Source organism: Aspergillus oryzae, chromosome 2 (genome assembly GCF_000184455.2).
Source record: "Aspergillus oryzae RIB40 DNA, chromosome 2".
NCBI classification, from domain to species: domain Eukaryota; kingdom Fungi; phylum Ascomycota; class Eurotiomycetes; order Eurotiales; family Aspergillaceae; genus Aspergillus; species Aspergillus oryzae.
Window position 1 is genome coordinate 1,699,262 of NC_036436.1, and position 14,289 is coordinate 1,713,550.

At 48.0% G+C, this 14,289-nt stretch overlaps 5 protein-coding genes across 5 annotated transcripts; 4 read left to right on the top strand and 1 right to left on the bottom strand.

The window, feature by feature from the left end:
- Positions 1-720: 720 nt before the first annotated feature.
- Positions 721-2,403, bottom strand: AO090001000644 (transposase; the record flags this gene model as incomplete). Its single annotated transcript, XM_023234642.1, has 1 exon — positions 721-2,403. One exon carries the CDS (start codon positions 2,401-2,403, stop codon positions 721-723), a length of 1,683 nt encoding a protein of 560 aa, XP_023089747.1.
- Positions 2,404-2,837: 434 nt separating this feature from the next.
- Positions 2,838-3,257, top strand: AO090001000645 (Zn(II)2Cys6 transcription factor domain-containing protein; the record flags this gene model as incomplete). The annotated part of the gene is made up of 1 exon (XM_003189406.2): positions 2,838-3,257. One exon carries the CDS (start codon positions 2,838-2,840, stop codon positions 3,255-3,257), a length of 420 nt encoding a protein of 139 aa, XP_003189454.2.
- A 388-nt stretch (positions 3,258-3,645) lies between these two features.
- AO090001000646 (fungal specific transcription factor domain-containing protein) lies at positions 3,646-4,281 on the top strand (the record flags this gene model as incomplete). The annotated part of the gene is made up of 1 exon (XM_023234644.1): positions 3,646-4,281. One exon carries the CDS (start codon positions 3,646-3,648, stop codon positions 4,279-4,281), a length of 636 nt encoding a protein of 211 aa, XP_023089748.1.
- A 98-nt stretch (positions 4,282-4,379) lies between these two features.
- Positions 4,380-5,223, top strand: AO090001000647 (fungal specific transcription factor domain-containing protein; the record flags this gene model as incomplete). The annotated part of the gene is made up of 3 exons (XM_023234645.1): positions 4,380-4,778; positions 5,026-5,095; positions 5,183-5,223. The coding sequence occupies 3 exons, from the start codon at positions 4,380-4,382 to the stop codon at positions 5,221-5,223; spliced, it is 510 nt and encodes a 169-aa protein (XP_023089749.1).
- Positions 5,224-8,365: 3,142 nt separating this feature from the next.
- iml1 (GTPase-activating protein IML1) lies at positions 8,366-13,588 on the top strand (the record flags this gene model as incomplete). Its single annotated transcript, XM_023234646.1, has 2 exons — positions 8,366-10,685; positions 10,911-13,588. 2 exons carry the CDS (start codon positions 8,366-8,368, stop codon positions 13,586-13,588), a joined length of 4,998 nt encoding a protein of 1,665 aa, XP_023089750.1.
- Between the last annotated feature and the right edge of the window lie 701 nt (positions 13,589-14,289).

The window sequence follows — 14,289 nt, forward strand, 5'->3', positions numbered from 1 at the left end:
ATGCACTGGTTCAAAAACAGTCTCGGTTCATGACACGGACTCGGAGTCCGATGCTACTAAGTTAGTGAACCCATACTATTATCGAGGTATATGACTCCTTCCTGCCTGGGGCTATCATGACTGGAACTTCCGTGACCATATAGTCATTGAAGTTCAGATGCAATTGTTGCCTCGGCGGGGGGTGCGCGGGGGGGAATTATTGGGTATAGTGACGGCCTCCCGTGACCTCGCTGCCTTATACAATACGAGGTTCCGCCTTGAAATGTCATGTCTTCGGTTTAAGGATAGCATGCTCGAGAAAGAACCAGAAAACGTGAAAAAAAAAAAGGGGGGGGAAGAAAGAAAGAAAGAAAAAAGCATGAAGAAACACAACTACAGCAGTGTCGCAGATCGTCGATAAAGAGGGGGTAAAAAAATAACACATAACAAAGAAAAGAAAGAAAAAGAATTCAAGGGGCAAAAACGCAAAAAAAAAGCCCCCCAACAATACCATAGCGGTGCCCAAAAATTTCCCCCTTTGCATTTTTCGATTATTAGGTACAATCGTACCCTTTTGTCTTGAGCCTCTGTGTTGTTTATTACAGGGTTGGTACTCGGGAGGTACGTCCACGAGTAGCCGTCTCTTAGGTCAGCAGACCCACCACGCACTTCGGCGTGTTGGTCTGCCTCACCCAAACGATAATTCCCATCTAAACGATAAATTTGAAGCTATTCAAGCTCCTATACAACATCGCCTTGAGTATCTATCCAATAAGGTAATCTAGGGCCTTCCCTATCCACCTGGCCAGCTTCTGTACTAGGCAGATCCCCTGTATTTGTCGGTTGTGGTGGTTTATCGTATTCCAAAGCTCCCGTCTTTCTAATTTGCCTAAGACCCTGTAGTCTTTCCACCTCAGTACGATCCGCAATTCGGCGTTTTGCATCATATACAGTTAGTGGCCCGTGGTATTTAACCCTTTTCTGTGATTTCCGTCTATCCTGAGGCTTCCGGTATCGAAGATGCTGCTGTAGATCATCCTTGAGCTGAGCGGCTAATTCAGTAGTTTCAAGCGAGCTTTGGAATACACGGTCAAGGCGTCGTACAAAGCTTTGATCAAGCTCCGGGCTATTATTAATAAAGCTCTGCGCTTTACTAATACTTCGACGAAGACCTCGTATTGTAGATGGTGGCGATGAGCTTGATGGTGGTGGTGATGGTGTTGTAATTATCTCAAGTTCTGGAGCAGTTTCCAAAGCCTCACGTAGAGATTTCATCACCTTTTCTGAATCTAAGGGATATAGACCTCGCTTTTCAAAGGCATCCCGGATTGTACGTTGTTTGAAGGTCATCGTACGAATAGAATGGATCTCTTTTAAAAAATCACTCTTATCGTCCATCTCAGCACCTCTTTGAGCGAGCTCATTGTTTCTCTTGCGATAAAAGTGCTTATAGACTTGAAAAGGTTGTCCATCAAGAGGCTGTACAAGATGTGTTGTATGAGGAGGAAAGCAATATGGTATAATATAGTGTAGTCCACAGAATTGAAGAAATTCATAGGTAAGATGGGACTCGTGGCCATCGAAAAATAGTAATCGAACCTCTTTTTTTGTAGAGATACGGTGTTTTGTATGACGGTGGAAGTGCTGAATCCAGTCAAAACTAATCTTATCTGTAGTATAGCCTTTTGGAGATAGAGATATTCGATATTCCTCTGGAATATCTGCATCGTACCACCGCTCAAGATGATATGTTCCTTTGAATATAAAGTATGGAGGAAGAGTAAAACCGTCCGCTGCAATACACTCTATTGCAGAGATCAGTTCCCCTACTTCTTTAGAGGGATTTCCTCTTGCAGCTCGTAGAGGCATAGTAGTTACAACTTTTTGAGTCTTTCCCTGTCTAAGTTGAAAGCCAGTTTCATCGAAATTGTATATATTTTTGGGAGGTATATTCTTGATAAAGGCCTCTAAGCAGTCGTACCAGTGTTGGAGAACACCTATATCTTCTGCATCAAGACGCTTCTTATCTTTCGGCTTCTGCTGAATGAGCTTAAACTCCTCAGGAAGACGTTTAATAAAGCGATAAACCCAGTTCTTGTCAACTGTACGAGATTGCCCGTCGGTTATATTCCGCTGCAGTATTTGGTTGGCACTCTGCTCAATCATTCCGGCCGTAGGTGGACTATATAGATTATCAAGCTGACGAATCCAACGAATTAGTGCCTTTTCTTGTGAATCATCAAGTGTCTTGGTTGAGATAGGACGTGAGGAAAGATTTGCTCGGCCATGAATACGCGCCCGGAGTCGTTGGTAAGGAACATTAAATTGACGCGCTAGCGCAGAGATATTGGGCTTTTTTTGGCCTTGGGCGATTGTACAGGCCTGTACGATCCGTATCTCGATATCAGAATAAGAATCAGGCATGGTGGTGGTATATAGGAGCCTGAATAGCTTCAAATTTATCGTTTAGGTGGGAATTATCGTTTGGGTGAGGCAGACCAACACGCCGAAGTGCGTGGTGGGTCTGCTGACCTAAGAGACGGCTATTGATACCTTGGTTACAAACTCGGAAGTGAGCCGACTCCCGCGCCAGTGAACACGGCAGTGAGCTCCAGCCTACCACAAGCCTTCCTGGCACAGACTTGGGTCCCTCACTTTACCACCGCCAGTTTCATAGGTATGTTTGCTCGTACGTTACCGTGGCTGACAGGAAACATCGCTGCTTCCCGTGTTTGTAAGCCACTTCTTAAGCCACTCTTAATGTTCAACACCTGCTCGGGCTTAGTGTGTTAACATCCAGGTTGTTCGCACTATCAGAGGGCCGGGACAAAGGGGGGTTGGCAAGATTTCCTGTGACAATGTCCGACCCCAACCGTCCTCCTCCCTTTCATTATCCGTCTTACACCTCTTCATCCTCATCCGAGTATCCAGGAAATGAGGCCACCTTCAACGACTGGGCGGTGCCCCAGTATTCGCAGCCGTCATATGCACCTTCCGTGACCTACGACATGGTAGCTGGCTTTGCGGAAAACCCCGCAGGTGCTTCGCCTATGTTTTCTGGCGAGAGAGCTTTAAATTCCAAGGTAGCAATTCCCAGATCAGCAAACCCGAGCAACTGGACTAGCAGCGGACGGGTCAGTCGGGCATGCGAGAATTGTCGAGAACAGAAAGCCAAATGTAGCGGGCATCGCCCAACTTGTCAGCGATGCCAAGAAGCTGGCACTCGTTGCTCGTACGGCGATCGGAAACGAGAGAAGATGGCCAAGTGCGTTGTGTGACGACTCGCGAAGATTAGTTTGAATTTCTGACGGTGGGTAATAGGCAACTGAGTGATCTGACAAACCAGAAGCATATTTATGAAGCCCTATTGGAAGATGTTTGCTCTAAGGTGGATTCGCAAACTGCCCAACATATCCAGCAGGTTGTAAATGAGGTAGGTCCTCCTTTTTTTTTCCCCCCCTCTGTATTCCCTGAGTTTCCGCTTTAACCAACGTTCTACAGCAACGCGCCGGCAATGACCAAGCATTTGGTCGGAAGGCATCAATCTCTCTATCCACTGTTAGAGGAGCTGATACTCCAGCTGATCCGGAGCCCGATTCGATTTCCTCCTTGGTGGCGTTGGATTACATCAACGAAGATTTCAACCGTGATGAGAAGATACAAGCAATGGGATTTGTCGGAGAACATTCCGAGATAACATGGCTCTATAGGTTGAGGCGAATGCTTGAACGCTCCAGTCCTGTCACTCCCAGTCCCAAAGAGAGTTGGGATCGCCAGTCAGTTGCGTCTGTGAGCTTTTTCCCCGACGATTCGGACATCCCTGTCATAGATAATGTCGATCCTATGCAGCGGCCTTCCCAGGTGCTTGCTGACCAGCTTGTGGATACTTACTTCTCCATCATCCATCCTTTCTTCCCGATTATCGGCAAGGCGATCTTCTTGAGGCAGTACAAGTCTTTCTACTCAACTCCTTTCGTGCGGCCAGGAAAGAGATGGCTTGCCATACTAAACCTAATTTTTGGTATTGCTGCGAGGTACTGTCACCAGATGCAGTCTGACGCCCGAGATACACCAGACGATGGGCCCTTATACTTTTCACGGGCATGGAAACTCAGTATGAGCGACGTGGCTCTATTGGATCATCCGAATCTACAACAGGTGCAAGTGGAGGGTCTAACATCGTTCTATCTCCTTTCAGTGGGACAAGTCAATAGGTGCGTATTGTCTAGTCGTATCCCCAAGCTTAGCTCTAATCTCTCCATTTATTACGCAGGTCGTGGAGAATATGTGGTACCTCAATAAGATCCGCTGTTATTATGGGATTGAATCTACGTAACGAGAGCAGTATGGTTGTCCACACATCTAAAGAGACTCGCTATCGCGTATGGTGGTCCATTTACATGCTAGATATCCAACTCTCTGTGATGACTGGCCGTCCACCCCACTGCAGCAGCGACTTCTGTACTACACCCCACCCGGTGCCATTTCAGGAGGAAGAATTTCTAGATGATAACGTCGCTCAAATTATCATGGATAATGAGAGCCGTAACATCTTCATGGAGGCGCTATCCTCAAGGAACTCGACAAAATCTACCAGCGAAGTAACATCCTCCGAAGGCTTTGGGCCCCCAATGTCGCACCATGGTAAACAATATGGGCAAGCTGCCTACAATGCTGTGGACTCGCTCACGCCGAATACCTCGCTATATTTTCTTTGTCTCGTTGACCTAGGATTGATCATGCGAGAGTCTATTGACACATTATATGCCCCAGGAGCTGCTCGAAAGTCCTGGCGTGAGGTAGAGATAGCCATCTCCACCCTGAATGGCAAAGTAGACGCATGGCTCTCCCGGCTTCCGACAGCCTTCCACTTTACTCACGGTCACCAAGCGTTTGAGAGGCAGCGGTCATGTCTCGGCTTCCATTTCTACAGTGCCAAGCTCTTGATTACTCAGCCATGTCTTAGTCGTCTCACACGGAAGGCGCCGGGTGTTGAAATACCAGGAAATTTCTGCAATACAATGGCGGTTATGTGTGTTGATCTAGCGGGCCAAATGCTTGACCTCTTACCCGATTCGCCGGAACCTTCATGGGTCTACCATGTCTCACCTTGGTGGTGTGTTCTGCACTTTCTCATGCAATCGACCGCCGTGCTCCTGACTGAGCTATTACTCCTTGCAAAGGAAGGAACTGTCCAACACAGGACGGCTTGGGAAAAATTTTGCAAGGTGTCGCGCTGGCTAGCTGTGATGTCAACGAAAGACTTATCGTTTCAGCGGGCTCAACTCGTGTGTAGAGACCTACTTTCTCAGAATTCTTTGGAACCTGACATTGGAGTCTACACGGACAATGACAAAAACTGACTGTTATGAAGGTCCCGAGATTTTCTACATTTAGAACAATGGCGTACGCCTGCCTGGTTGGGGTCGCTATTGTGTGCACCCACTTTAGTGTACACCGCCGGTCTTGGAATTGTTGAATTGCCCCCTTTGTACCGAACACGACTACCCAACGGGGGGGTGCAATTCAAGCGAAACCATTACATTTGCCTTATCGACCTAATAGGTGCCGTTCCAGACTTGAGATCCGAAAGATCTCAAGTCTTCGACAACATGCTACGGTCCACTATGGTTACACCTAGTGTATTGGAACTGGCTATATGGTTTGGCAGATGTGGGTTCGTTCATGATCTACCCATCTCGGTGGTCTTTCGACCAGATATTACATACCTTATCAATTCTTTCCATCTCAATTTTCAATTTTGATAATTCGTGCCGTCTTGCCCAAGTAGCTTTCACCCGGGTGACTGGAGCAGACTGCCCCCCACCTCGACTTAACCTGAACTGATCAAGCAATATCAATCATTAAATACACTGTGCTACTGAATAAGTTTGGTCTTTTCTCTCCCTTTTGTCTTTACTTTTTTTTCCCCTTTTTTTTCCTTTTTTTCCCTTTTTTTTTTTCACTTTCCCTACCTATTGAGTATTGGTCCTAAGAATAAGCACGATAAGGATCTACGAGTGCATGAGTTAGGTGAAGTAACAACTTCTTATTATCCTTCGCTCTTGCAACTCGGAAAAATGGTTTAGTAAGTGTTTCGCTTGGCTTTTCTCAGTAGGGAGTAAGTCACCGACAATTGACGCCACTTGGCGAAGATCGTGCCTCTAATGAGATAAATATGCAGAGCTCCACATCAGCTAGTGATTTAAAGCATGTGCTCCACTAGTTGCTCCCACTCCTAGATTTCCCCTGGTAGACAGGGTATCCTTTGTGTGAATGTGTGGAAAGCAGGGCTGTCAAGCCTCAAGGTCGCTCATCTCCTATACCTGTGCGTAGTGGGGCTAATCTTTCCATCGAGACACGCTGTGATTCGCTGGCGATTCGGCCCGTGGGAGCGGAAGGTTCCTTCTGGCCGGTACTCTCAGCGTCTTTCTGCTCCTCTGTAAGTACTGATCTGCCATCCCCTCCCTTGACATTGGGTGACGGGTCATACCGTATGGTCCACCCTCCAAGCAAATACCAGCCGTTCGGTGTCAGATCGTCGGAGCCTGAGACTCCTTTGCAGACACAATTACGCGACTCATCTGGGGGACATGTCTAACATAGCAGCTGCCATACTCTAACCACACAGTTTATAAAAAGGCACATCTGCTAGAGTCTCTCATTTCAATAATCCTTTAGTCTTATTAGTCTTATTAGTCTTATTCAAGAACTAGCTCACTACAACTATACCGTCGTGTCGAGTTGCTTATCGACAGTGAGGTGCTCCGACTGTCTCGAGTCTCTCAATGGACAAAGGTTGGTATGTGACGGGTCTGACACTAACTACCGTCGATGAAGTAGATACATCCAGGGGTAATTCCATATCATTTTTCCGAGGTACGTACAACGTATCCGTAGAAGTTCGCTGAGCGTTCCATGGGTTAAGCCAGGGACCCAGTCAGTTGGTTAACTAGCTGAAAGTTTCAGCCCCACAATGTTCTGGTAACCTCGGAGAGCTTCTCACCATCTATGATTTGTGTGCGGATAATTGTTCCACGTGAGAGTTGATTCGACCGTATCAGTGCGAAATTACTCTGTACAAGGGACTATACTTGGTGGCGCGCGATCAAAATTTGGAAAGCCCTTGATCTACGGAGGCATGCACAGAAAGTTGCCGCCAGGTGGGCCAGCTATCACGTGATTGATAGCCAATAGTTTGACATGAAGATGTAGAAGTGCAAAATGCTATTGGTCCAGAGTCACGTGATACAATGACCCACCTGGTGAGGACTTTTCGTGCACGCCTCGTACTCCATACTAATGAGATATGTGGGTTCGATACAGATTACGCAGCCTGACTTGCACTAGTGTCGCTGTATTGAATAGCTGTACCTTTAAGACCCAAATCCCGACAGTCTGTTCAAACCCCGAGCTAAGATTTTACGTCGGCCATGCCGATTATCTATGTACTCCATATATTTTAGGCTATTGCTTGCGGAGTGATACAGTAGGCCCATAGTTCGCTATCTAAACAGGTAGTTAGCCCCAACAGTCTGCAGGAGGCGTATCATCATATTCCGGTATGGTTTTACGACGTCAATTTCATTATCCTTACTGCGCTAGAACACCCCACAGTCCCACACATGTGTACTTATGTCATACGTACAGTACTAGTTTACATCCCCATAAAATGTCTCTGAAACCAGAAACAAATTTAGGTTTTAGCTCTCCAATGACACGGCGGACGTGCATATGACAACAAGGGGGGATTCAGAGAATGAGCAAGGGGGTGATAATTAAGTTCTAAGTAGTACAATGTATTTTATTGGCGTCCCACGTCTTTCGCGTTCTTTTTCACGGACACACTCGAAAGTAGCCCTTTGCGTAAGTTACAGACCTGGTCACATGAGTCAGTACGGAGTAGGTTGTGAATACCAGGCCTCGGTGTGTTAATGCCTCAGGCATGAACCTAACACGTGATAGTCTTATGTTTACCGCCTACTTTTTCAAGACCGTGTGGGGACTTTGTGGATAGGGAGCTGTAACTTGATAACCTCCGAGTGAGTTGTTCAATCAACGCCGAGCCACTCTTGATTACCTATCAGGGACCTCGCTGGACGACCGTTTTAACATGCGAGGGTGAGAGGGAAAAATGTCTCTACGGGGACCCATGAAGCACTCGCACCTGAGACAGGTGAGCGCTGCCAGTCTAGAGACTCTCTCTACCACTCGTTCCCTGGCACTATCTCAGACCGATGGTCAGAGTGATAAACCGTCGACTCCCGATGAAAGGACAATTCGGTTATCTTCTACTGGCTTGGATCGTCGCCAATGCTCGCTCTGGGTTCATGATGAGACTTTCTCCAAGGAGGAAATCCTGTTCAATCAGGCCGCCTTCACCGACATGGGCGTGGAGGTTGGTGATGTGATCGAGATATTACCTGCTCGGTATCCCGGAGATGGTACCCATTCTGCTAAAACAGATTTCGGGTCGAGATCTTTGCGCGACAGCCATGTTGAATCGAGCTCTACGCTTCATTCAGACTCAATGTCCAAGTTTAAAACCCCTTTGCAAAGTCGGTGTCTCTTCGTGGTCAAACCCTTGCCGCAAGACATAAAGACACGAAATCCCAAGCTAGAGCTTTCGGTCACTACCAGTATCGCCAACATATTCGGGTTCAAGAACCGGACAACCGTCCATATCTCGATTGTAGACCGTGCTCAATGCGCTGCCTCTCATGTTGATATCTCCTTCCGTGACCAGTATATGGTCAGGTCTGACATGTGGAGGCTGGTCATGTCGGAGTTAGCAGAGAGGATCGTTTACAAGGGACAGAAAATCGTATTCACTGGTAGTATCAAGGCAACTGTAAAAAATATCTTCATTCGTGGCAAAAAGGTCCTCTCCGGTTTTTTCTCGCCCCAAACCATTCCAGTGTTCCGCAGCGAATCGGCGAAGTACGTGTTGTTCATCCAGATGTCAAGGGAAATGTGGGATTTCGACTCGGAAGGCACTGGGGACATTCTATTTAGCAGAGTTATCAATGGGTTTCTCCCTGAGTTGTTTAAACGGTGGGTCAATTCAGATGCGAGGCACCTGGTGACCATCGTATTATTCACGCGGGTTGAGTACGATGCATCGGCCATTGCCTCTTCCACTTTTAGTTCAGAGAACCTGACGAGCATGTTCGGTCCGAACCACGTTCCCACAAGGGACTTCTATCGGGTAGTGGTCAATGACATGGCGAGTGGCCATTGGACTACTATCTTGGATGAACTAAAGAAGGATTTCAGGACCTTCCTAAGGGACGTATCGATACTCAATGTACACAATGCAGATACTCCAACGTTCAACGCAACTGGTGCATCCAAATCCCAGCCGGCGACCATTGCAGGGCGGCCAAGCACCGCTCTCCGTGGGAACATACTCGAAGCTATCCATCTTGCATCTTCTCATCTAGCATTCGACCATATTGACCGTGATATGGTTCATACAGGCACTTCAATTATAGTCATTACGCCCGGAAGCGGTGTTTTTGAAGTATCATACGAATCGCTAGCCTCCACCACTGAAGCACTCACAAACCGCGGGATCGCCATTGATCTTGTCTGTCTTAGCCCTATGCCTCTCCACTCCGTGCCTCTGTTCAAGTATCGGGAGCCAGCCCATAGGCCTACCACTGCCGCATTCGGCGATATTCAACATGGAGGTTATTCCCCTGAAATGCGCCATTCGTTTGCGAGCATATCAAGTAAGACGCCACACCTTTCCCCGAAGTCAGCTCTCCTGGATTCATTCACGGGGATGAGCTCTAAATCACAGTGGTCTGGTCGGTCAAATGAATGGAATTATGGGATCCCCCACTGGCTTGATATATCATATTGGAACCCTGAAACCTACAGAGAGTCTCGACGTATCTTGAAAAAAGACCCCAATGCGCCTATTCCATTCACTGTCACCAAGCAGTCGAAAGTTTTCGTTCCGCGGGTGCGAATGTATGAAATCCAAATGATGGGCGTGATGGAGAGTGAACAATCAAACATATCTATCCCCTACCTCTCAGAAGGGCCGAATATATCTAGAGCGACCAGTTCCACCCTTGGTTCTAGCCCAGGTAGTCTTGTACCCCCTAAGGCTACTTTCAGGCGCAATTCTCCTTTTCGACATCAGCTGAGCGACAGTCTCCGACCGGAGCCTTTCCTTCATAACATGGCAAGCTCAAAGGATGCAATGCTTACTATACCAAAGAAAACGCCAAAAACGGTGCTTTCCTGGATGGACAATTATGACGAAAATGTGTTTCAGCCTTTTAGAAAGCGGCGACATCGCCGGAAGCCGTCAAAGATTAAACGACCTAGTGAGCCAGAAGTGAAGGCATCTAATGCGCATGAAAGAATTTCTGCTAGATCGATATCGCGTCTTAGGGAAAACGAGAGTACTCGTTCAGCATCGCGACAGATTGACATCCCGCTTCCAGCCCCTAAGAGCCCTGTGTCTACGAAAAGCGCTTCTCCCAAGAAACCAGCCTTAAAAAGCTCCTCCAAAACCAAGTTGCCACGTATATCGCGCACAATCAGCTTCGCTCTCCGTGGCCTAAGTTCCACTCCTCCCAGAGCTCAAGCAAGCACGGAAGTAAATGTTGAGCACGCCAGAGGCTTGCCGACATCAAATTCAAGGAAGTTGTCGGGTGTGCTTGCAGACAATAGAAGCGTGGATTCTTTGAGTGCGTCAGATAGTGCATCGACCGTAATCGACCTGGCCCCGTCCCCAGAAACACCCCAAAAGCCAATAAAGAATACGGCCATTACGCCATCAAGACCGATATCGATCAAAGTGCCTCCCAAACAGCCGCTGCAAGACACAGAGCAGCAAGGACGTCCAGCCATACCGGAGTCGGTCTCGACTACAACCACGGAGATCGCTCTAGGTGATGATACTCGCCTCACAGCTCAACCAAGACGGCATGGACCTAAGTTCGAGGTAAACTTGAGTAGTGGATCGCGCAATGGATCTTCAAAAAGTCCCCAAAGCAAGGCATTGGCTCCTTGGGTGCGCTCAGTGAACCCCTGCAACACCCCAAGAGAGGTGTTACGAGACACTAGCTGGTTTGGGCGCTGGCAGCATGCTTATCCACGGCCTCCTCATGTTGCGGTGGTCAAATGGAAAAGCTTGAAGTCCCCGGCTGTTCTCCCGCTGACAACAGAGGAGTTCCCCACGCCAAGTGAACTTGCCTCGGACTATTTGCAGACTCCATACCGTGTCTTCCCCAACGAAGACTCAGAAGGTATTGAGGCGCCCAAAACCAGAGGCGTGCTTCTCCGGGAAATGATTTCACTACGGCTTTCCCACGGGTTCCAAATCGTTGTCGGGAAAAATGTAGTTGAAGCTTCCGCGCAATATACCCTCCAGTCACCGAACGTATTCGACACTCATGCTTTAGAAAGGGCCGGGGCTACTGTCTTTTTGTCCAAAGGTAACTCGATACATCGACTTATTTGTGTTGAAGGTGCGGAGATTGAAGTCACGCGATACACGCATCGAACTTCCTCGCTTTTAGCGTCTGATCAGAAAAGGAAATTCACTCTGTATTCTCCGGCAATGAGAACAATCCTAAGTCCCGAATATGTGGTAAAGGATATAAAATTAGACTCGACGTACGAGGAATACAACTGGAACTACGCTGATAATTATGTGGCCGGCCACCGAGACTACTTGTTCAATCCAGCCCAACAACTCCACTTCTGGCGTGTGCGCTACGTCCTGATCCCGATGCGTTTGCACTTCAAATCTCGACGGCTTCATGGATTCAATGAAGACAATGAAGAAGAAATTCATCTGCTTGGCATCAATCAGCTCACACATATATGGCAGCGCCACAAGTATATTCCTCCGGAAGAAAAGCGGTTTGAAAGCTCCAACAAAAAGAGGGACCAGAACCCCCTCAACATTATGTACCAGACACGGAATCCATCCGAGGTTATTGCGGCTGAATTAGACCGTATCATACTTGTGGATCCTGGCCTAGACTCATCCCCTGCACAGCTACTTCCAGAGTCAGAGCTGCTCGAGCGCTCTGGTATCAGTTTATCATCCTTGGCGCAGATAATCCAGGGGGAAAAGGGAGTTAGGATGATGGATCGAAGGTGGCATTGGCGGCTGCACTACAATTGTTTCATTGGCTTCGAGCTTACAACTTGGCTGCTCCAAAACTTCCGCGACATTGACAGCCGGGAAGAGGCGGTCGAATTTGGTAACGAGTTGATGAAACACGGTCTCTTCCAGCATGTAGAAAAGCGGCACAACTTCCGGGATGGCAATTATTTCTACCAGATCTCTAGCGAGTATCGTGTCTCGCGACCTGAATCTCGTGGTAGCTGGTTCCCTCAAATACGACCGGATAAGTCAGTTCCTTCAACCCCGGTGGGTGAGGCCTCGAAAGGTTCCCCTATAAGTGGCCATACCCGCTCCGACAGTACCGAGGATACACAGTCGCAGACCCCAAGCACGCCGTCAAAATTAAAGAATAAAGCCTCGATCACGTTGTCTAAAACTATGAAATACGACGTCGACCCCCGCAAACGCTCAAATCGCCCTGAGGTCATTGATCTCCATTATGATCGACTGCATAATCCCGAGAATTGCTTCCACATAGAGCTCAGCTGGATGAACACCACTCCCAAACTCATTGAGGATACGGTCCTGTCGTGGGCTTCGACAGCCGAGAAATTTGGACTTAAGCTCGTCCAAGTTCCCATTGCTGAAGCCTGCGCTATTGACAAAACACAGCCATTCCGAAAGCCATACTGTGTCCAACTCAAAGCTCCTCCTCCTAAGGGCCCCATTCCACTCCAGTGCAACTCAGAGTCATTCTCCCAGCCGGTTACATTAGACCATCAGTACTTCCATAAAGCCCTCTTACGGAAGTTCGACTTCGTCCTTGACTTTGAGGCCAGGTCCTCTTATCCCGCGGATGTCGAAGTGTCATATTCCTGGGGCATGCCTGACTATCAGTACCCTCAGTATATTCATCGATCTGGCAGTGTTCTAGCTCAGATCACTGGCGAAGGAGATTTTTTACTTCTTGCCAACAGACTTGTCAGCACACGCAGTGCTGCCAGTCGAGACATGCCGAGACATGAGCGGTTAGACCGGCCTGATCAATATCGGGCTCGTGCAGGGACCTACGATCCTGTGGACCGTATCTCTCCACGCCTTTCGCCCATGGCTCGGCCAGTCCACGAGGTTCATAGCCCCCTGAGCCCTCAGGGACACGCGAGCATTGATTCTGCAAATCTGTATCGAGCCCCCGAACATATTCTTACTGGGTTTGCAGATTTCTGCAATGATCCGGCTAGACTCGAGCAATTCTACAGTGAGGCGCAGGTGCGGGCGACTTCAACAAAGGTCGGCCCGGCGCCTACCACACTTACGGATGCGTCCATACCTTCTCTTGAACTACCTGCCAGTGTTGTTAGCCATCACATATCACCCCCACCTGGTCTACCATCAAGATCGTCACATAATATCGCCGCGCCACTGTCTGAGATCAGAAGGTCACGAGATGATAGTAATATGTCCAGAGGCAGTCCAAGAAGCGGCAGCTTGAGGCCACTTTCTCTAACATAAAAAGTTAGTCATATGCATGATATACCCCGGCTCATGACATGTAGTTTCAGTCAGGAAATGCGGTTATGAGAATTGATGAAAAGTACTGCCTTGAGTATTTGGACAGAGTTGAATACATAATAGCTGCGGATATGTGCAAACGTATTCAGTGCCTAGAGATAATCTATACTATCATTCTATATACTACTTGTTCTTATAAGAACATGATGTTGTACATCGGCATGGTTGCCCCAGGCTCGGGGCGAGCACGTGTGACCGTCCTCTTATAATATCAATTGGTAAAGGATTCGATTTTCCGCCCACTCCGCCAAGAGAGGATGAACCAAGAGGTACTTCGTATGCTCGGCTCAATACGTTTAGCCGTTCAGGCAGAATGAGGTTAATTAATACCTCCCAGGCTGTTTCGCAGCTAGTTTAGCGGCCCATTATGCCCCAGTGTGATTGGCTCAATCAGTCTGAAGCACTATCTACCCCAAACCCCTAAACGACAAGGTCCGATTCTATTTAGGCGACGGCCAGAGCTACCCCGCCTCAATATGTCACCATCAGACGACTGGGGGGGGTTCAATCGGCTAAGTGGACGCTTTTTTATTAAAGCTAGATGTCCCCTTGCTCTCATGTGAGGGGCTTGAAAGTCCTACGAACAAATGCGCTAGACCGAGATACCGCTACTGGGTCTAATACATAGAGGTGATTCTATC